The sequence below is a fragment of the Lepidochelys kempii genome, chromosome 4, assembly GCF_965140285.1.
Source record: "Lepidochelys kempii isolate rLepKem1 chromosome 4, rLepKem1.hap1, whole genome shotgun sequence".
In the NCBI taxonomy this organism is placed as follows: domain Eukaryota; kingdom Metazoa; phylum Chordata; order Testudines; family Cheloniidae; genus Lepidochelys; species Lepidochelys kempii.
Window position 1 is genome coordinate 79,740,121 of NC_136383.1, and position 23,944 is coordinate 79,764,064.

The window sequence follows — 23,944 nt, forward strand, 5'->3', positions numbered from 1 at the left end:
ACAGGGTAAAACAGATTCATTTAGGGTTTGGACCCCATTGGGAGTTGAACATGTGAGTGTTAGAGACAGGAACACTTCTTACGCTGCTTTCAGTTAAGCTTTCAGTTTCTTCAGACCTGGGTCTGTGTTTGTGGCCAGCAAGTGTGTCTGGCACAGCCAGGCAGGGCTCTGGAGTCCCAAACTGGCAGGGAAAGCAGGAGCTGAAGTAGACTTGGCACATCAGCTGGCAGCCCCAAGGCGGTTTCTGTGATCCAACCCGTCACAGCAGGCTCCAGGTTCTGAAGCTCCACTGTCCAGCCCAACTATTAGCGATTTTAGCCATCAGTTATTTTCACTGGGTAAGAGGGGAACTATGCCACAGCCGCTTCCTCTGCATCATCTCTCATTGCAACCCAGCTCATCTCTGATTGGCCCATGATGCAAACCTCTATCACCCCACTTGTTAAATTTTCAAAACAAATATGCTTGTGCTTTCTCTCATGCTGGAGCAGGAGGGGCTCCCTAATAGTATCTGCAAAGCTACCTCATTATCAATCTTCGTTTCCCATCTCAAAACTCTCCTTTGCTGCGATGCATATAAAAAACCTGACAACAGTTAGGCCCTTGGTGTGCTGAGATCACAACCTATTACACTGACCAATACTGTTTCCTTGCACTCCCTCACTTGTGTCTGTATCCATCTGTTGTCTCGTCTTATGTTTCAACTATAAGCTCTTTGAGACAAGGGCCATCTTTTTTCGCTCTGTTGTACACCACCTAGCACAGTCTGATCCTGGCCCATGACCAGAGCTCCTATTATGGCAATACAAGTAATACCATAACTAAACACAAGACTCTTCACTTCATGTCCTAACTGGTATAGCAGAACACAGTAATGCTACATAACATTTGTCACAATTCATCCCAAAGATGGCTGTACTCCAACGAAGAGTAAAGCAATTCCTACATATATAGTTAATAAACTTCATCAAGCTCTTTGAGATCCTTAGAGATCAATATGCATAAGTCTCATTACCTCACTTATCTTCTGCCTTCATAGATTTCTTTACTGCTCTGATACATTCTTAAAAGCATAAGGAATGTAGTGGTGAAAAAAAGTAATGAAGGTATGAGGTAGGGCAAATACCATTCTCAGTCCACTCAGTACTGGTCTGCAAATGCTTTCAGGATTGCCTCAGGGGATCCAAAAAACCTCTCAACCAACTGTTTACGTGGAAGTGGTATGCAGGAGCTGCATCAGCCTATATTTATTTCAGAAGTCTTATGCAGGCAGTAGTGTGCAATTTCTACAGCACAGAGCTGGACTGGCATCTTGCTGGGAACCCTGGGACAACTAGTACATATTTACATACATTTACATGCATTGTACCAGTTTGACATCCTCAGATGGATTTATCCATCTATGTTTCATTTACTGGTTCATTTTACAAACTATAAACCTGTTTTTCTTCCCTTTCAGTTTTATTCTCTTCTCTTTCCTTCTGTCATTTTATTTTTTGTGCCTTTTCCCCCTCCTCTTGTCTACTTCCTCAGCTTCCCATCACTCCCTGTCTCTTTTCTTCCATTCTTTCCACTTTCATCCTTCTCCATTCACCCCATCAATGCCTTGGCCACCATCACTACCTCACCATTAACATGAGCTATTCCACTTGCAACCTGAAGAGAGGCTCTGCTCCTCTCCCCGAGGCTATTCGATCTAGGTGGTCTCACTATTATTAATGCTGTAATATGGAGCTCAATTCTGTTACCAGCCTCTTGATGACTCCTGAGGATAATGGGTTGCTGACAGTAGTATAGCAGGTGCACAAACACTGGAAAGGAACAGCTAGTGACCCAGAAAGGGGAAAAGCTGTGGAATCTCACTAAGGAAAAGTTCTGCGATGAAGTGCTACTCAGTGCTGCCTCTTAATGGCAGACTTTTGGGCTGCCAAAAACCAACCATTCTCCACTCCTTGACATGTTGAGCCACACAAGGCCCATGAGTTTTGCACTAGGGTTCTGAGCTGGTAGTGTCTGTGCTGCAATCAGACAGGATTTCTAAGGAAATCCCCTGTCTTAAAATCTTTCGCTACTCATCAGCCATCTGTTTTTCTGTGGCTCTTGGCTCTTACTTGTCTATGACCAGTATACATTTCTTCCCAGTATGGCTTATGGTGTGGCCTGCACAAAGAAACACAACTGGGTTAGAAATTTCAGTTAGTTCGCCCATTCATAGTTGCTAAAAACAGCATGAATCACTGTGTCAGATTGGATGCACAATTTACTTAATTTACTGAGTAATAAAATAACTTCAGAGCTCTTTCCTAATGTAAATTTTGGAACCCACTAATACCATGATAAATGGCACTTACGCATCTCAACCCTTCATTGATTGAAGCCTCTACACAGAGAGCATCTTCTAACTGAGAGTGCCTTAGTTTCTTGAAATGGGTAAATAATCCCAGTCTTGTTCTATTATACAGTCCCTATGGAGCACAGTAAAGATTAAATATTTAGTCAAGGAAAAAATACATCATTGTTTTCTCATGAGAGCAAAACATTAGCAACCTTAGCACTACAAATTAAATGCTTGTCCCTACCCAACCAGATAATACTGCATAATCTCACTAAAATCACACCTTACTAAACTGCACTGAAAATACATAAGGGGAGGAGCTATCTAGTGAAGTACAGGAGCTTAGGGTTGATAAGGGTGACACAATGTTCCCATGGGTCAACTAGGGTTATAAGCAACATATCACACTTCCCTTCCCCTCTCCTGGTACCCTGTTCTGCTCTGTACACTCTCCCTGAAGGTCTGGTACTGGCCAGACATGGTACTGTGCTAGACAGACTCTTGGCCTGACCCAGTATGGCAGTTCTTATGATTGTGTTTATTCAACCAGGTGTATAACTGGTTGAATAAATTTATCTGAATATTTACTAAGATATTTGCTGCTAACATTTAACCAGATAAGATTTCAAGTTATTTCAAGTTTGTGATATGCTCCCTCCACTACTCCTTTCCTTAACTTCATTCTTTGGATGATTACAATGACTATTCACTATTTTATACTATACAGACCGGTACAGTAAAGTCCTATTTAGGGCTCAGATCCTTCACACCAAGCACGTGGGTGAACCCCTACTTCAAATGGCATTTTGCAAGGCGTAAGGGTTCAGTTGCACTACATCCATTGCAAGATCAGGGCCTAGCTTATGACCAGAGTAATGTCCTCTGCTATAGGACTTCCAATAGGCAGACACATGAAAACCAAGGCTTCGTTCCTTGGAGGTGGAGAGGAAGGAGAAAATATGAAGGGGAGTGGGAGAAAAATTATAGGCATATATAAATATGAAGGCAGTCTTCATAATGTAACCTGATGAATGCCCTTTTACCTCCAAGCCTGCACATACCTGATAGGGGAGATGACGGACTGGCAAGGAGAATTCTGTGGTTGTTGAGGGAGATTTTAAACAGAAAAATGAAGGGGTGTGAAATATTATAGGCTTTTTATGGTGCTCATAAACATTAACTGAATTATCCTTACAATAGTTTGTGTGGTAGGGAACCAAAAAACACAAATTAAATGATCTGATCAAGGTCATACAGAAAGTCTGTAGCAGACCCAAATATAGAAGCCAGATCTCCTGAATCGCAGTACAGGGCCTTAACCGCAAGAATACCCACCCTCTTCATGGGAAGGAACTGAATGGAAAGGGTGCAAGAAAAGAGAATGCTGAAAAGTAAACTACTAATGGTAGAGTGAAAGTGAGAAGGGGATTTCAGGGAATGGATTTAATTTAAAGACAACACTGTGAAGGTTCATCGAGAGGCTGACATGAATGAGATCATTTTCTGCATAACATGATCCTCAAGAAGATTTTTTGATAGGCTTACTTTTTGTTAATTAGTAATAGGCCTATCAAAAAGTCATCTAGGTTCCACAAGTGACCAGTCAGCATGGCCTCAAAATGTCAGACTCTCTTCCAATCCCCTACCAATCTATCAAAAGTTAGGTTAAACAAATTTGCCTTGCACCATGCCCCAAAGGTCATCACATTCTGGCTTTGGTGGATTGTAAGTAGGCATTCCAGAGATAGTATCCCCCTCCATTCACTTCCCTCTCCAAAGCTCACCTATAGAGACTGACAAGGCTTATCCACAAACAGAAATTGTGCCAGTTTAACTAAAGGTGCCATGTTGCATTGGTTTAGTTAAATCACTGCAATTTTATTTGTAGATTGGGCCTTACAAAATAATACTCGTGCTCAGACATGAGAAACAGAGCTCCTTAGACAAGCCTACTGATTTCTTAATCTGAATAACTAATGATTGCTTTGAGACCTTTTCTAGACTGAAATGTATTTGTGTAAGATGTGTAAAGGTTAAGTGGTCTGAAAAGATTTTTCAATTTCTGAAATTTTGATATACCTAGTTTAGTTTCTGATTAACAAACAGCAGTAACAAATAGCAGTATTTGCATGTGTAGAGTCATGCAGAGTACATTTCTAATTTCCTCTTAGAAGTGAAACACTGAAAGAGATAAGGAGTACTTGTGGCACCTTAGAGACTAACCAATTTATTTGAGCATAAGCTTTCGTGAGCTACAGCTCACTTCATCAGATGCATATGAATGCATCAGATATGCATCAGATGAAGTGAGCTGTAGCTCACGAAAGCTTATGCTCAAATAAATTGGTTAGTCTCTCAGGTGCCACAAGTACTCCTTTTCTTTTTGCGAATACAGACTAACACGGCTGTTACTCTGAAAACTGAAAGAGATGTTTTGGTAACAAGGGCCTTCGATGGTTTCCATGGAAAGAAGGTTGACTTTTAAATCTATAAGCACAGATAATGATAGCAATAAACAATTCAGCAACTCAAACATTCAGATGATCTAGCAGAATAAAAATCCAACCTCTTAATTATTGAGCCTAGCGAGTTAAAGTAGAGTGGTAGGGTTGATTTAGCTGTCTTACGTGATTTAAATTGCCGCGTCAGCACAAGTACGTATCTCTACACCAGTCTCTCCAGTCCAAGTAGGGAATTACGTTGCATCAATGCTTGTACCAACACTTGTACCTCAGGACTTGCCAGATATTCTATTTTACTCTGTTCCATTGTCACATGTATAATACAAATTAAAGAATACACAAAGATTAAATAGGATCAAGTGTTTATGTAGGACACTATTGGACGCCTTCAGAAACAAAGTTGATGTTTATTCATTTATATTACAAGGAAGAGAATAAAAACCCTTCAGACATCAGAAAATATGCATCTTTTCACAGATTTTTCGGGAAGTCTACATTTCTTTTAAAATTTAAAATTTAAGAAGATATCCTTAAGTTTCTAGCTTTTCAAAATATGAAGACAGTCTTCATAATGTAACCTGATGAATGCCCTTTTACCTCCAAGCCTGCACAAACCTGATCTGATGAAACAGTGATTTTTAAATCTAAGAGTATAATAAAAAAATTTTAATGGTCTGTTTTAATTTGGATGTAGGAATGCTACTCTTGCTTAACAGACTCAAACCACTATCATCCAGCAAATGCACTTGCTCAGCATGGCTGGGAACATCTATCATATAACATATATCATATATATGAATGGAGAAGCCCTAGAAATAGGTCTTGAACCTTTGATTATGCAAAGATAAATTCTGTTTTCTGGAGAAGAGACCATAGTAAAGGGTAAACACAATTGCAATGCGTTCAGCTGAATGTAGTCAAGTTTGCACCACCTTACAGTTTTCCATAATAGTTTGTTTGAAACCAGCAGGCCATTTAGTTACATAGTAATGATACTAAGCTCAGATAGCGCTTTATGAGTAATGTACATATAATCCCTATTTTACTGATGAAGTATCTAAGACAGAGGAGAAATTAAATGACTTGCTAAAGGACATGTAGCAGGTCAGTGGCAGCGCCAAGAATAGAGTCCAGGTCTCCCAACTGCCAGTCCAATACCCTATTCACTGCATCATTCTGTGTCCCATACTAAGTTAATAGAGAATACACAAGAAGGAATTTATTGATTAATCCTCACAGCAACCCAGTTGGTATCAACCTGGTTTAACAGATGAGGAAATAGATGAGGAAACAAAGGGTCAAATTCTGTAATGTTTTATCTCATTACTATTTCATTCATTCATGAGACTTCAGTGGAGATACACCTGGCATAAGTCAGCACAAACTTTGGCTTATAGATGATCAAGTGACTTGCCTAAGGCCATAGAGTAAGTCAGTAGTATAGTGGAGGTTAGAACTCTGGAGTTCCTAGCTCCCAGTCCTGTGCTCAATTCATCTCTTATCTGTGGAATCTTAGTGCCTTTCAGTGACAACCAACACTAGATATAAATAGAGTCCAGAAAACCAGCACAAGAAAAATCCCCCAAATTCCAGAGCTGGCTGGGGCTTGGAGAGTAGAAATGGAAATCCTTTTTCAGACAATGCTGAAAGTATTCTTGCCTATCAATTTTGTCCACAGTGTATTTATTATTTCCTGTTTGATAAATTTGTTTTCAGATTACTCAGACTGCAACAGAAAAGATAATGCATCTCACACATTTATGGTTTCAAATTTTAAAATTATAGCGTTATACTTCAGATCTTATTCTAATTTTCTATAAAGTATTAAAGATTAGTCTGATACATGAGCAAAACAGAAGTAAAGTCCATGTATGAAACTCTTATATAGGAAAACTGTATGTACTATGCACTCTGTAACATTGGAGCAGTGTAACGCTATTTGCAGAATCACAAGCACTGTCACAATGAATACAGCTTCGCCATGGAAAGTGGAGAAAATGACACACACAGAAATTTACTAAGCTAAGATATTAAGTATTCATATCAAATTAGCGCCATAAGGCCTCATCCAGGATTGGGTCCCTCTTGGGCTGACTACTGTGCCAACAGAGGTTGAGAGTTCCTGCCACAAAGAGTTTACAATCTCTAAATTTGGCCACAACAATCAAAGCCCCATTTTATATTAACCTGTAGATGAAGACCACATGTTTGAACTCCCACATTTCCCCTCCCACCTAGGTTATGGGTTTTGTTTTTTTTAAATTGTATTTAAAAATTTTCTGAAAAAAATGATCAACTTGCTCTCTCACCTGTTCTCCTTCAGTAGTGAATGGCCTGGGATCTTCCTCATACCGATGTATTTAAAATCTCATACAGCATGGACATGATCTGTCAGGCACTGAAATGCTAATGGTAACTCTTATAATCAGCATGTCATAATTGATAATCAGCATAATGACATCAGCACTGCTTCATAATGGAATGCCATAAGTAACCTCAAATGTGACCTGAATTTTTTTAAAAGTATGAACCACATCATATACCACACCACACTGTTGAGCATTTATATAATGCTTTAGAGAGGTGCTACCAAGTGAAAATGCACTTGGACTCACTGGAGGGCAGAAGGAGAGTCAAGAAAGGGGCAAAGACTGCCCAAAAGGTTGGAGTCCTATGCCTCCTTCCACTCCCTGCCATATATAAACTTGAGAAAGTGGGTGAGTCTTGAAATTTTACCTAGTTCATCCTTAAAGACATCAAGAAAATATTTATTTTTATTTTCAGAATTAATAATCCTGATTTTGGACAGACACAGCCCTTAGTTTTTATATTTATTTTACTCATTTCTATAGTACCTACTGCAATGGTTACAGAGATTAACACACAAATCAGATGGGCTATCCAGAAAGAATAAGAACAAACACTAAGCCATATATACAAGCCTCACATAAGATCCCTAGACTCTAAAGGCACGGGGTTCTCAAATGACACAGCCTAGCAGCTAATCACAATGTTCATACTTTTAAAAATTAGCTAGAAGATCTTTGCTGTCATAGAAATTGGGCATGGTCTCACATAACTGGATTCCAGACCATTCAGGACTAAAGATCAATGACAGAATCTTGAATATAACCTGGAAATGAATAAAAAAAATCAATGTGGATATTAAGCACACATTTTGAATTCACACCAGCGAGCACCACTCAGGAGGTGGACAAATGCATTCTCCAAACTACAAACTGAAGGTAAGGAGTAGAAACTTAAAGGGAAATTTTATCCTTAGTTGTAACACTGACATTTTTATTTTAAAAGACTGGTTAAGTTCTCTAATCAATCTTTGTGATTGTAATAACATGAGTCTATTTTAAATTCCATGAGAGGAGCTAAAGGGGGACCAGAACTATTCCTTCTAACTTCTCAGATTTAGTAGTATTCTCAGTCTGAGAACAAAGTGATGAACTCTAGTTCGAGCTTGGTTTACGGTTGAAGGTTACAAATTGTTTTGAGGAAAAATATATGTAGCAAGGATCCTTTAACTCTACTAAGAGTAGCATTGCTGGTCGAATGAAGCAAGGCCTTACCCGCAACTTCATGGCACCTCTGTTTGTCTGCCAGGCAATAACTTTGGAACACCACATCCAAGCAATTCCAGAATGTCAGGGAATATTCCAGGCATCATGGAAGAGTCTGATTCAGAGAAAAGTCAGGACCCCCAACTGCCTGGTGATGTCAGTAGAGGAATCTCTCTGACACCCCCTACTACTGCTTACACATAGCAAATTGAGCTGCTGTCTCTGATGTGTGGGGAGATAGACTCCAGGCTAGAACAGAAACAAGAGAAACCTTTTTTTCTGGGGCGGGGGGGGGGGGGGAAGAAGGGAGGAAAAGAGAGACTGGAGAAGAGCACAAGCATCAGGGACAACAGGGATGCGGCAGTTGTGGTGAGGGAAGGAGTTATAGCTCAGTTAAAGCACTTAGAGCTAAGTTAAAGAAGAAACTTCCTGTTCCACCTGAAATGGAAACTATTGTTAGGCTAGTCTGCACCAGGTGCTTGGGATTGTCGATGTACATAAGCCTGGGTCTATTGAATTTGTTCACAGACTACTCCATTGGAGAGGAGAGATAGACCAACCCAGATAATCTTTTTACAACTGCCAGTAAAATACCAAGATACCTTGCTATCATGAGATCTAATTCTTGCTAAAGTATCTAGAATGAAAAATGCCCATCACACCCTTCTGTTGAAGACGACAGGCCTTTCTAAGGGAAGTCTGGGACATGAAAACCAATTGAATTAAAGTCTAGTTTATATCTGGGAGCAAGATGAAGCAGGAATGAACAACAGGACAAGCTCCAAAAGAAAAGATTATGCTCTAATACACAAAGGTTAAGGCTACGCATCTCAAAATATATACAATAAAAACTCTGACTGGTGGTGTTTTAAACAGGCTACTTCATCTTCAATGGAACCTTGAAATACGTGTTATCTACGTATGTTAAACAATCTGTTTCACCTTGTATTTAGCTGTGACACTGGTTAAGTTTCCCAGACCTGAAGAAGAGCTTGCGTAAGCTCAAAAACTTGTCTCTCTTTCATTAAGAGAAGTTGGTCCAATCAAAGATAGTTTTTAATGATGTGGGTGAGGTAATAAGTCATTAGCAATTTAGATATTTGGTAAATGTATTCTGCTTGGACAACACTTCTACCCAATTTCAAGTAAAATCTTGGTTTACTGTAATCCTAATATTGCTGTGGCTTCCACTTATTTAGATCAATTCTATTCCTATCACTTGACAAGTAGCTGACCTTGTTATCCATATGACCACTAGAGGCCATATCACAGCTTGCCTAGCAATAGGCAGTGGTTTTGTTAGCAACAGATTATAGTACTGGAATAAAGTGACTTACAGGGTACGTCTACACTGCAATTAAAAACCGATGGCTGGCCTGTACCAGCTGACTCAGGCTCATGGGTCTCAGGCTAAGGGGCTGTTTAATTGCAGTGTAGATGTGCAAGCTCAGGCTATAGCATGAGCTCTGGGACCCTCCCATCCCACAGGGTACTGGAGCCCGAACATCTACAAAGCAATCAAATGGCACCTTAGCCTGAGCTTCAGGAGCAGGAGTCGGCTGGCATGGGCCAGCAGCAGGTGTTTAATTGCAGAGTAGACATACCCTTCGATGTAGTCACCTGTTGTTATCATCCATCATTCTGAAGTTCTCTCTCGTTCATAATTCTGGGCTCTTATTAAATGACTTTAAAAAAACCCCAAAAAAAACCAGTCATAGAACTGCCCTTTAGTACCTGCCTTAAAGAAGTTCAAAAGCAACTGAAATAACAGGGAGAAAGTTAAATCAGAATAAATTTTGTTCTGACTGAATTCCAAGTGCATACATTAAAGTGGAAGAATTTAAATATTTGACTACTTACACACTGAAAATTGTGTTCCTATAGCAAAAAACATTACAGATTTGAGAAACTCAAAAGATTTATTTTACTAGTTAAATGTACTTTAAATTAAAAATTTTTCCAAACTATAATAGTATGGAATGGTTTGCCAGTTTTATATAAGTACGTACTAAGGGCACATAGCATGAGGAAAAATGTATGCTAAAAATCCTTGTCAGCTGCTATACATTTGTGACAATATACATATCGTTCTATATGCTCAAACTGAAACAGTCATTTTAAACCATAAAAGTTATTTTACACTGTACCCCATTACAGGATGTACAAGCCACACCACTTTCTTCACTTACCATCCAATATAGCTGACTGTTTCAACACAAAGTTTACTCTTTGAACGTCATGTTCTTTTTATAGTTTTCCCCCATCTTTTCTCCTTAATACCATAACATGCTATTCTGTCTTAATTTTCTCCCCATATCAAAAAGATACTTTCATGTTACCACTTGGCTCAGTTCTGCAAGTTGAATGCCTCCAGCACGAGGCACATCACCCACAACCTCAATCTGAGCTGGGGGTGCATTCACCTCAGGGAACTGTACCCATGTAATTGTTACCTACACTTATGCCTGGGTATACCTGTTACCAATAGTATACCATCATCCTTATGTTTCATTAGTAAGGTTTAATAAAATTGTATTAAAAGCATCTCTGACAGTCTGATGTCCGATAATCACACATTGCTCACATTATGCTCATAATAAAGCAATTCTTATGGTTAAACATTTCTGTTGTACGTTTCTGTTCTCTCTGAAAAATTACTTTACCCTGCACTCATTTTGTGCATTCTGAAAAAGCTCAAAAAAAGTGTAAAAATAATTATGGAATAAAAGTGTCTGTACTCCCAGAGTAGTCACTTTCCAAAGGTCAATATCTGATCTGCTTTAATTTTTGAAGTACCCAAAGTAATCACAGTATCTTATGCTTGCAAGTTTAATTGTTCTAGACTGAAGTCATTTGGGAATTATATAAGAGTTAATCAGCATCATTAACTGGTAAATGTACCTAAATTCCACTTCTCGCCTCCTGACTTGTATTACTTAAAGACAGCCATGAGTAATTGCTTTTCTGTTTTGTGGAAACAAACTTGCTCCTTATATTCACATCCTTGAGAATAATTTTTATTATAGTTCCTATTTTATGCATGTGACAAAGTTTGGGCATCAAACCAAAAAATTCCAAGGCCCTCTTCCTCCAAAAAAACCCCAGTTTGATTTGAACTGAAACGAGTTTTTTTTTGTTGTTGAATTGAAAAACAAAAACAAAACAAATTGTTTCAAAAAAAAAACAACCAACCAAAATGTTTTGAGTCAACCTGAAATTAATTTTTTTTAAAAAAATTAATTTTGAATTTTCCGTTTGATTCAGCTATTCCAGGTATTTTTCATTTTTTTTAAACTGGCCAAATTTGAAATAAAACACACCATTTCAAATAAAAAAGCCTAAATGAAGTGTTTCAACTGCTTAAAAAAAAAAAGTTTTTTCAGCTGAAACTATTTGCCCAATTTCATGAATAGTTTCATTCCCCTTTTGACAAAAAAAGTTAAACATTTAACCCAGCTCTACCCAAAGTTTAATTACCTACCGATACTATGTACGAACATGATGCTTTGCTGAGTGCATGAAATCACCATTAAGCAGAGCTGCTAGAGCATAGGGAACAACAGACAAGGACCAGCAAAGCCTTCTTTTCTTGCCCACAGTGCAGCTTCCAAACAGCTAAAAATTTGGTCCATTACACCGTGAGAGTAAAGACAGAAGGAATCACTGAGAAAGCAGGTGCACAACTCCTAGCTTAGATGTGCTCATTGCCTGATCTTCTGATGCTCTCATCCCACTGAGGAATGTTGGGGATAGGACAGCAAATGGGACACCAGGCTCCTTCTCACCAACAATAAAAAGACATTTCATAAAGTTACTGGGGAAGGAAAAGCTACAGTTTAAATGAAAACCTCTCAAAGACTATTTGACTGTTCATTTTTTTGTTGTTAAAATATTTTCATCATTCAATATTTGGAAAGAATTTTAAATTTATCATAAGGCACCAGAAGTTAAAAAGTATTTTGTAAAATGTTTGTTATTTATAGCGGTGTGTAGTTTTGAGCTGCATTTAAAAGTTGAGAATGTCTATAATTTGATAGATTCCCCACAATAAAAGTTTGGTGTTTTTAAAGAAAATTGCTAGTATTTGCTATTTGAGTTATTAAATGGATCATAATTTGACAAATCAAAGTACAATGTTAATGGATTGGTGAAAATATCAATCCTATTTGGATATGCATCACATAGCTACTTATCCCTTTACCAGTAAGAGTTTATTAGAGGAGCACTTCCATTAGTCTACTGATGTATCAGCATGCCATTACACAAACAAACAAAACCACAAGGCATCTTTAAAACTGATGCAACTTGGTCTGAAGCAAATTTTAAAAGAAAAAGCAGCACACACAATGACCCCTAATTTCCATTAGTACTCAATGCCATAGCCCCTCGACACAGAAAACGTCATACTTTACAAATAAATTTGTATAAATTTTGTTTAAGAAAAATCACCTTTCAAAAGCTGATTCAGGTCCACAGCATCATGCAAGACCTTTTGATTATGTCTGTGATCAAACTCAGCATCTAGTGAGAAAGATACAGATGTAAGACTGGGTCTCAATTTTCCATTTTCTAGTCTGCTAGGCTTTACAAATTTTGTATTGTACATAAATTCCTCAAAATTACCATGCAATTCTTGGCTCACATTTTCTTGTCTTTTTACTTTCAGTTTCTTATCATTTGATGCTGCAAGTTCAAAAGATTGGACAGGACTGATGTCTGGTGTTGATAGAGGTGTTACATCAGTCACTGTATCTTCAGACTCCTCTGTGTATTCACCAAGCTTTGGTTTTACTTCTACCGACTTTATTCCTGGCCTGAATTTTTGTCTTGGAGATAGAAGAGCCAAGTTACATATACTTCCCTTTGAGGAAGACTGTGATGAATCTGATATGCAGCTATCAGAATCCATATCTGAACCATCTGTATCTGAACTTGAGGAGGAAGAAGAGGAGGAGGATGAGCTAATATTGGTATACTTTTTGTTAACTTTCTTTATGCTACTGGATTGCTTAGCTGATTTAAGTCTAACCCTTTGTTTTTTGCCATCATCACTACTGTCTTCTTCATCTGTATAATAATTCTCCTCACCTTCTCTAACTATTTTGGGGATCCCAGCTGGAATGCTTACACGTATTCTTCTACGTAGCGCAGAATTTCTACCAGATGTACTTGCATTTTCTGAACTTAAAGAAACTGACTCTGATGAAACATTCTCACTATGGTCAGTGCCACCATTTATGGAATATTCCTTTGGTGACTCTTTCTTTTTCTCCTCATTTTCTTCCTCAGGATTGTGTTCTTGCCTCAGTTTCGTTTCCGATTCAGAGTCTGATTTGGCGATGTGCATACCTCCATTTTCAATGAGCTCACTATGTTCTTCGCCACTGGCTATAACAGGGTTTTCTTCTTTCTTTGGCTCTTCCTCAAAATCACTATCAAAGAAAGAGTGGTCCACTTCACCCTCTGACACATCTTCGTACCGGTCCATCTCAAAAGTTATTGTACAAATTCCAACTCCTGGTCCTGCAGGTGTGAAAAAGGGGTTTCAAAATATTAACAAAAAGCAGAGGAAAGTATACCCTTAGTATAATTGTAGGTTATATTATTAATTATATTATACTTCTATGATATAATTAAATATGTTATGGACCAGGTAAGTTAAATATTTATTTATAGTTTTATATGGACCAAATAATATGGTAAGAGGCTGCAGATTTAAGAGAAACGAGCTCAAAGAAAGGAGAAGCGGAACAGAGTTGGAACTAGGACAGCAGACCTTGTGAAATTCATAAATTAGCATAAATTAGGGGCAAAGCTGGGGAAGAAGGGACAGTGTACTGCTTTTGGACTCCACAAGGCAGTTTAATGAGGAGGAGACCAGGGGAAACTATCAACCCGGCATAGCTCTTAAGCTGTGCAAGGCAACAGAACCACAGATCTTTAAGAAAGGGGAGCAGAGACCTAAACCTTGTAGAACTCCTTATCTGGGGAAACTTCTAAATTGGCTTGACACTAATGATACTAGGACTGAGGGCACTCCTGCCTCAAGTACACCACTACATGAAAAGAAATGGACCACATGTAGCTCAAAAGCACCATACAGCAGCTTAAATAGTAAGAAACCAGGGATTCTATTGAGATCCAAAGCTTCAAAGAGCCAATGAAGCAAAAGGAGACCAAGTGAACTAGACACCTTGCAAAGTTCCTACGCACTGCAGGGCAACAGAAGTGGAAGGAAGCCTGGGGAACCATCAACTCTGCAAAGCTCCTGAATTCCTCCAAGGCTGTTGAAATAAGGACAGAGGAAGCAGGACAAGACATGCTTTCCCCTCCAGCCCCTGCCTTCCTCTTAAAAGTCCAGGGTAGAATTTGAGTTTAGCAGTATTTATCACTTCTTGAATTGATTGGCTTCAAATATCCCATAGAATCTGACACCCAGCTCTCAGATGCATTCCTAAAAATAGCCTAAAAGGAAATGTAATGCTAAAAAAGCTTTAGTATAAACAACTTTATTATAAATATTAAAGAATGAAAAAGGCAAAGTTAAAAAAAAATCTGTATCTTACATACTTTTTTTTTTATTAAAATAAAAACTGGGAAGTGTAAAATGTCACATTAGATATTCCCAGAACAATCTTACTTAATTCAGGGTGGATTAAAACACACACAACCCCCCCCCCAAAAAAACAAACCCCAAAACCCCCAATGATTTAAAAATAAATCGGATTTTTTTTTAAATTTAAATCAGATTTTTTGGATAAAATGCTTTTTGAGGAAAAATCACATATCTAAAGATAGTTTTAATTAAGATAAATTATAGTTCAAAGATCTCTCATCATGGAATAGGGATTATAAATGCTAATTCTATAGTATGAGACAATATATTCATGTAATGTTTAAGAAAACTTTTCTTAAGGAGTTCCAATAGTTTATGAATTAAGGACCCAATGTTATGGAGGTTCCAGGGGCTTCTGTATAGATTATTTAGGTTAATCTTTCTATCTACCCAATGGTATCTTCTAGACTGAGCACTGAGTCCCATCAGAGATGTTTAGTTTTGCAGTTCTCAAACTGTGGTTTTATGTCTCCAGAGATAACATGCTTATTAACAGCAAAAATGTTTTTAAATAAAAATAGAGATGAGAAATAACAGACCTCAACCCTACTGTCCCTCTGCAAATTTGTGTACACAGAATCAATCCCTTACCTCTCTCTCGAAGAGTGCAAAGTTTCAAAAAGTTCACTAATGGTTGGGGGTGGAATAGCTTTGGACAAGGAGAAGAAGTCTGGAGATAAAATGTGAGAAGGGAGGGACAGGCAGTAGAAACAAAACTGAAACTGTTTGAGCAGCATATTCCAGAAGTCTTGAGGTCTTTTGAGTATAGCCTTCATTGATTTGAGATCTGCCATACCATTCTCTCACTAGAAGGGAAAACCTATAATGGCAGGAGGCCGTAAAAGAGACCCAGCTGGGGAATATTTTAATGAAGCTCCTCTACCTGTGGGTAAGATAGGCATGAGTGCAAAATGCAAACAGTGCAACGAAGAAATGCAAGGCCTGGTTGCCCGCATGAATCATCATCATGAGAAGTGTTCCTTCTCAGGAGGAAGCTGCATTGAAGAGGATGAAACGAATATGTCTGAACATACAAGATCTTCAGTTGGTAAACTTTTTTATTACTTCATACTTCTTTCTTAAGGACTGCCGGTCTTCCTTCTGGACTATTCTTGAATTCTTACGCTTGAGCAAAAAATAGAGTTGTTACTCTATAGTACTATCATTTTAGATGCAGTTGTGACAAAAAATATTAGCTGAATTAGGCATATCTTCCCTTTACAATTTCCCCTTTAAAGTAGTACTGAGTGTCAGTGAATGCAATGAGTAATACTAAATGAGCAGTATGGTAATAATAATTAAATAACTGCATTGACTTATTTTGTTTAGGAGAATCCATCGTCAACATACAGGATTCTGAAGACTATCCACCTTCAAGATCACCATCATTTTCTACAGTTTCAGAGTTATCTGCCAATGATAGGGTTTCAGTCACAACATGTATGTCACATAGCCACAGTATATCATCAGTAGCAAAAAAATCTCCATCATCCAGAAACAACCATAAATAAGTTTGTGATAAGAACCAGCAGATTACAAAAAGAGGTAATGGATGAAAAAATTGCCCAGTTTGTTTATGCAATAAACTCTCTTTTCCGTATGATTGAGAACCCACACTTCATTAACATGGTTCAGTCATTAAGACCAGGATACAGTCCACCCAACACAGCAGATGTCGCAGGCAAATTTCTGGATAAAGTGTATGAAAGAGAAATTGAGCAATGTGCAAAAGCTCTAGAGGGTGAAATTGTTAGCCTGAGTCCTCATGGGTGGAGCAATGTCCACAATAATCCTGTTGTATGTGTTTGTGTGCCAACAGAAGAAGGGAATGTCTTCCTTACAGAAACAATTGATATATCAGGAAATGCACACACTGCAAAATACTTAGAAGAAGTAGCAGTAAAAGCTATAAGAAACTGTGAAAGAAATATTCAAATGTCTAGTACACAGCTTGGTCACAGACAATGCTGCAAATGTATCCAAGATGAAAAGCCATTTATAAGAGATTCCCAAGCTAATAACATACGGTTGCAGTGCTCATTTGATGCACCTCCTAGCCAAAGACTTCAGTGTTCCAGAAATAAAGACTAATGTTATTGAAATTGTAAAATACTTCCGTAACAACCACTTTGCAGCAGCTACTCTGAAAAAAGTGGGAGGAAGCAAGCTAACTCTCCCACAAGATGTATGATGGAACTCATTAGTGAACTGTTGTGAGCACTATATCAAGAACTGGCCTAATCTGATGACAGTTTGTGAACAAAATCGTGAAAAAATCGATGGCACTGTCACAGCCAAAGTTCTTAACATTGGGCTTAAGAGAAATATTGAACACATGTGTTTTATTGCTGACACTGTTGAAATTTGGAAGGAACTGAGTGAGATCTTAAAAAGAGAAATGTGCAATGACAGAGTTAAATTACAAGCATTTAAAAAACGAATGGGACCAGCACTATCTCTAGCTCATTTTCTTGCAAATATTCTCAATACTCAGTACTAGGGTCAAACCTTAACTGCTGAAGAAGAAGAGTTGGCTACGACATGGACATTCAGCAATCATCCCTCCAGAATGCCAACTATAATAAACTTCAGAGCTAAGGGTGAACCATTCAAGAAATATATGTTTGCTGATGATGTTTTAAAGAAAGTCACTCCAGTGAACTGGTGGAAGTCACTTAAGCACTTGGATTCAGAGACTGTTGAAGTAATAATCTCATTTTAACAGCAATAGCTTATTCTGCCGGCGTAGAAAGAACATTTTCTTCCTTTGAACTAATTTATTCCAAATTGAAAAATTATTTGGGTCCTGAAAAAGCAGAAAAGCTTATTTTTCTTTTCCAGATTATGAACAAACAGGAAAATGAAGGTGAAGATGATTGAGTTAGCTGCAGAAGCCAATATTTTAAGTTTCTCATGTTGACCTGGCTGACATTGTAGATTTAATTTTTGTTTAAAAAACAATTTTAACAAAAACATACCTGATTTTAAAAAGGTGAATGTTTAACTAAATTCAAAAATTCTTATGCTTGTTAAAATATTATGTTTGCTGTTGAAGAAAAAAAAATCCAGACTACATAACATTGTTGTTTTAGTTAAATAAAACAATGTAAATGTCTGTCTTGTGATGTTCTCCTCCTAATACAGCGTGGCAAAAAAATCCTCCAAATATTAATGATTAACGTGTCGAACTGGAGATATTTATGAAGTCATTGCGAGGTGAACTATCTGCTTCATTTACCTTTGGTAAATGAAATAACCGAACAATCATTCATTTTCTGATATAGCTGTAAAACTAATCAGAAAAGTTTTCAAAATAAATCACTTACAAAATTTATAGTGTGTACCTTCTAAAAATGAAACCTACATCTATTTCTGAGTTGTGAAGAGTATGTATTCAGGTTATACCAACCAAGAATGCACTTTTATGTAGAAATCCATGATTAAATCGAGTCTTCCGGAATAGTGATTTAAATCATGATTTAAATCAAATCCACCCTGCTTGGATTCCTCTTTCTTTAGGTTCAGCTTTCATGAGACCCACAGTTATGGAAGTACCTGTTTTATAGTTGTCATGCGTGAGACATCAGTTTTATTAAGATGATTAATACAACACATATAGTATTACAGTTTAACTATAAATCCTTTATATATAATGTGTGGGTGTGTGTATACACACACACACACTTATATATCCTTGACCGATATTGAAGAGGTGTCCTTGTGTCAGTAGTTGAATGACTCTTCTTTGTCTCTAGATGCAAATGAACCAATAACTGAATGACAGAACAGTGTTCTTGTCTCTATTATCAGACCTCAATATTGTTTGCCACATGGAATTTACTTCTATCTAATATTTTTTAAATTGTCTTATATAAATGGAAGAGTGAAATTCTAGGGGTCACAGTTAAAGTTGGTTTTGGACAATTTTACACATTTTTTCTTAAATCTATATGACCTTTTCTGATCTTTTTCATCCATTAACATTTAAATGTTAACTGTAACATTCTTGTGAAGACAGCTCTTGTATCATTATGTTCTTAGCAACCAAGACCACATTAACAATATTTTAGTGTTACTGGTTATATTGTAACATATAGCCATGCTAGGTCTTCACAGTTGTCACTATGCTGCACAGTAACGGCTAGTCACAACTTCATGGCAACAATGGAGACAGAATTCAAGCATCCAAAATACAGATCTTTTTGAACTACAGAAGAATCATTTGTTAGCAGTTCAGCAACTTTGATTCTGCCCAGCAGATAACGATGGTAACATTAGCCACGTCACTGCAATATTAATATTTTATTCATAACATTACCTCTTCCCCTTTTCAGGCACAGTCAATCAGGCACTTTGTAATCTTTACAGTATTAAAAAACAGATGTGCTGCTTTGGTCAATTTCTCTCAGTGACATTTTTGGTGCTTCACAAACCATTGTTTTAGTGGTGAGTATGACATGAAATTAAATGAGTGGAGTTTGATTCTCAGTTGGTACTTTTGTATTTTATTCCCTTGTGCACCTAGGGCACATGACATTTCTTTGAGAAGTGGGACTTGCCAAATTATTTGTAGTCAGGGATTTTTCAGGAGACTAGTACACTACATATATGTGGAAAATCTTATTATACCATCTGTAGAAAGTACAGATTTTTACTATTTCAGTTGCTAGAATATGGAATCAACAAATGAGATCATGCAGTCTTAGTAAAAGCTGTCACTGATCCCACATACCTATGCCTAACTTCTGATTTTAATAACCCTCTTATTTACACATTCAAAGAAAACATGTTTCCTGCTGTATACGCTAACAACTATCCATCTAGGAAATTCTTACCAAGCATCAATTACTTACCTAAGCCTCTGTCTTTTCAACACTTACACATATGCTTACCTTTATTAAAATAAGTAGCTCCACTGAAGTCAACAGTAAATTATGAACATAAGTTTTTGCAGGACTGGGACTCTATGGAATATCCTCAATACACTAACAACAACTGTAGGTATCCACTACCAGCTCCCAAGTTCCTTATTAATTATTTGTATTATCACAGCACCTAGTGCCCCAGTCATGGACCAGGGCTCCACTGTGCTAGGCAATATATAACACAGAAAAGACAGTGTCTTTAAAGAATGAGGACCAAAACCTTGTCCACCCTAAAGATTTCTAAAAAAAAAGTCATAATACAAACTGCATAAACGTCAAGTTTGTTTAAAAAAAAAAGAGCTGCTACCCACACTACTCCCCCTGGAGATCAGTTTGGAGATGGGTTGTAATAATAGGCCCTCTGGACATCACTGTAATATAAATATCCAATAATAAGACAAAGGTAGGATCCCCCACAAAAACAAACAAACAAACAAAAAACTTAGGTTGAAGGCACATTTTAGTGGTTTGAATAGATGTTACGTTTCAATGTTAAGTTTAAAACAAAGTTAGAAACCCAAAGTGTATAAAGTATGGAAGTACACAGTTAAAGCATCTAGACTAATTTAACCAGTTCCTGGAGTTTCCTCCTACCATTTCATTTCTTTGCACATGGAGCATTGAAGCAAATGTGCATCCCCAATACCAAATGTGATTATTTACCACCATACAAACTTTCCATCTTTCGTTACAAGTGCTCCAATTTCATGATTGGGATATATGGTGTTTGTATATGTAGAGTTATTTAAGTTAAGCCCCAATGTGGACACAAGAACAAATGGATATAAATTGGCCATCAACAAATTTAGGCTTGAAATTAGATGAAGGTTTCTAGCCATCAGAGAGGTGAAGTTCTGGAACAGCCTTCCAAGGGGAGCAGTGGGGGCAAAAAAAACTAACTGGCTTCAAGACTGAGCTTGATAAGGGGACGGCATGATAGGACTGCCTACAGTGGTATGTAGCCAATCTGCGACTGCTAGCAGCAAATATCTCCAATGGCTAGTGATGGGACACTAGATGGGGTGGGCTCTGAGTTACTACAGAGAATTATTTCCCAAGTGTCTGGCTGGTTGGTCTTGCTCACATGCTCAGGGTCTAGCTGAACACCATATTGGGGGTTGGAAAGGAATTTTCCCCCAGGTCATATTGGCAGAGACCCTGAGGGTTTCCTCTGTAGCATTGGGCACAGGTCACTTGCAGGTTTAAACTAGTGTAAAATGGTGGATTCTCTGTAACTTGAAGTCTTTAAATCATGATTTGAGGACTTCCGTAAATCAGCCAGAGGTTAGGGGTTGGTAAGGTTCTGTGGCCTGAAATGTGCAGGTCAGACTGGATGATCTTGATGGTCCCTTCTGACTTTAAAGTCTATGAGTACAAGGAGACATGCTAACTTTTTCTCTAATGACACTTGAAATAAATTACCAGCACCTGGAATGATCATGTCTCATCTTGTGAAGTGTCATGCACCTCCTGTAATGCACTGAGTGCTCTCAGCACTTCTCAATATTTGGGACTTTAAACAGAGTTGGGAATGAGTCCCTTCAGTGTGCTGCTTGTCATATCAGGAATCTGTAAAATTGTTTTAAGTCTATTATGCACCACCATGAAGGCCACAGAGCAGCATAGCTACAATAGAAGATTAAAGTATTCTAGTTTTTATGGTCCTTATTAAAAAAAGAATGGATAAGGAAGTATAACTTTCTGATTTACTCAGGTCACTGCTTCGGGAAAAAGAGTAAATACTATGTTCAAAAGCTTGGTTGGTTTCTTATAAGTTTAAGCTTAACTCAGAATTTCTACTGTTTGAATTTTTGGTGGGTTTATTAAACTAAACCAATGTTCAAGAATAATACACACAAGCCACTGAACTATGCCTGTAATATTAATTTTGTGTGGGAATCTTCTTAGTTCTTTAAATAGAACTAACATGAGAGTAGGAAGCAAAGGGGGCCTTTGAAAGATGGGGGTATGTGGAGTACTGGGAAAATTACTTTGCTAATACACAGCTCAAGGTACCTTAGGAAGGAAACCAATCTCCTGTAGACCTTAGGTCCTGTACACAAAAAAGTATGGCTTTGCCTGTGTAAGTGAATCAAGGTGAGCTAGGTTAGTTAGTTTGTTTATCAGGCCAAAGCCACCTCCAAGCTTTAGGGAAACTGTTGTTTCCTACTGACACAGAAGCCCCACAGCTGAGTCCCCTGTTCTTTGCAAACAACTCTCACCACATCAGATCTCTCAAACTCACTACACCAAACATGTCCTCCAGGATATTTATCCATAAAGAGTAATATGTAAAGTATTTACAGAAAGCTTGTAACTTGTCAAAATTCATAATCATTGCAGGTAATATTTAAGGAATTATAGTGAAAGAATGCTTTATGGACTTGGAATAAAAGTTAGTCACTAGGGGCTAATGTGTCTCAGTGATGGCCCATTTGGGTAGTGAGGGAGTTGTCATCTTAGCCAGTGACATAATGCAAGGCTCAATTGTGTGGCCTTGCACAATACCAGGACTTCCAATGGAAAACAATCAGAGGCAACCGCAAACAATCAAAACCACTTGAAGGTAAAAAAGGGAACTTAGGGCTAACCCCTGTCTTGTTGTAGTCTGTGAATAGGGCGGAAAAGGCTGTTTTCAGTATAACACAGAGGAGTGAGAAGCACTCTGGATCCATTTCCTCAGGAAACCCCTTGTGGTGTGGGGATGGTTTCATGAACATTTGGATCCTGGTTCTGATGAAACCAGTCTGCTCTGCAACACACTGAACTTTGGGGGTGGGGGGTAAACCTACTTTATTGGATAGGAAAGGTAACTATTAAGTCTAGACCAAGGTTTGCATTTGGTGATTGTTTTGTATTGTTACCGTTTGTTTCCACCACTCCCTCTTGTTTCTACTTTAATCTTAATTATTTCTTAAATAAGCCTACTTTTGTTTTATTGTTAGGGCTCATAGCTGCTATGTGGTTTATAGGAGTGGTGGTTTAGGGTAACACCGGCAAAGTAGGGTACACTGCACCTTTGGAAGCAGAGGATTTGGATTTTCTGTGTGTAGTCAGTGTCAGCAGCTAGATACCACACGGGGCTCAGGTGCACCAATTGTTAACCTGCAAGGTGAATACAGGGCTGGTATAATCCCAAGGAGAGTGCATGAATGGCTAAAACGATGGCAGAATTAGGTTGCTGATACCCAATCAAGCACAAGCAAGACTCCTTCATTCTGGAGGCATGGGGTTACAATGTGATTCTCAGTCCTGGGTGCCCCAAGAAAAGTCACAGGCTTCCCTCACCCCCGTTGTGTGGACTTTCAGAAGCTTGTGAAACCCCTCCTCCCCCACAGCCCTAGGAGACCGAGCACCATCACCTCTACATGTCTTAGAAGACTCTGTGGGAAACTTCTGAATGCTCTTCCCGTTAAGCCTTAGATGGGATTACATGGCAGCCCTTCCCCAACCCTCTCTAGATCTGTCAGTCTTTTAATGAATCAAATAGGCTCAGAAGACTAAAAAAAGCCTACAAAGGGTATGTCTACACTACGGAATTAGGTCGAATTTATAGAAGTCGTTTTTTTAGAAATCGGTTTTATATATTCGAGTGTGTGTGTCCCCACAGAAAATGCTCTAAGTGCATTAAGTGCAGTAACTCGGTGGAGTGCTTCCACAGTACCGAGGCAAGCGTCGACTTCCGGAGCGTTGCACTGTGGGTAGCTATCCCACAGTTCCCGCAGTCTCTGCTGCCCATTGGAATTCTGGGTTGAGATCCCAATGCCTGATGGGGCTAAAACATTGTCGCGGGTGGTTCTGGGTACATATTGTCAGGCCCCCGTTCCCTCCCTCCCTCCGTGAAAGCAAGGGCAGACAATTGTTTCGCACCTTTTTTCCTGAGTTACCTGTGCAGATGCCATACCACGGCAAGCATGGAGCCCGCTCAGGTAACTGTCACCGTATGTCTCCTGGGTGCTGGCAGACGCGGTACTGCATTGCTACACAGTAGCAGCAACCCATTGCCTTCTGGCAGCAGACGGTACAGTACGACT

The 23,944-nt window shown here is 38.4% G+C and overlaps 1 protein-coding gene and 1 long non-coding RNA gene across 3 annotated transcripts in view; both read right to left on the bottom strand.

The window, feature by feature from the left end:
- CFAP97 (cilia and flagella associated protein 97) overlaps positions 1-23,944 on the bottom strand; it is a 50,426-nt gene that overhangs the window by 20,193 nt on the left and 6,289 nt on the right. For both annotated transcript variants that reach the window (XM_073341799.2, XM_073341800.2), the window contains exons 2-3: positions 12,993-13,892; positions 12,819-12,890 (exon numbers count right to left, since the gene is read on the bottom strand). In XM_073341799.2, the coding sequence (XP_073197900.1) occupies positions 12,819-12,890; positions 12,993-13,857 (937 nt within the window). In that variant the 5' untranslated portion in view covers positions 13,858-13,892. The remainder of the gene's footprint in view (positions 1-12,818; positions 12,891-12,992; positions 13,893-23,944) is intronic.
- LOC144930464 (uncharacterized) lies at positions 1,575-5,088 on the bottom strand. The gene is made up of 2 exons (XR_013635641.1): positions 4,963-5,088; positions 1,575-2,465 (listed from the first exon to the last, which is right to left on the bottom strand). It is a non-coding gene; the product is annotated as an uncharacterized LOC144930464 (long non-coding RNA).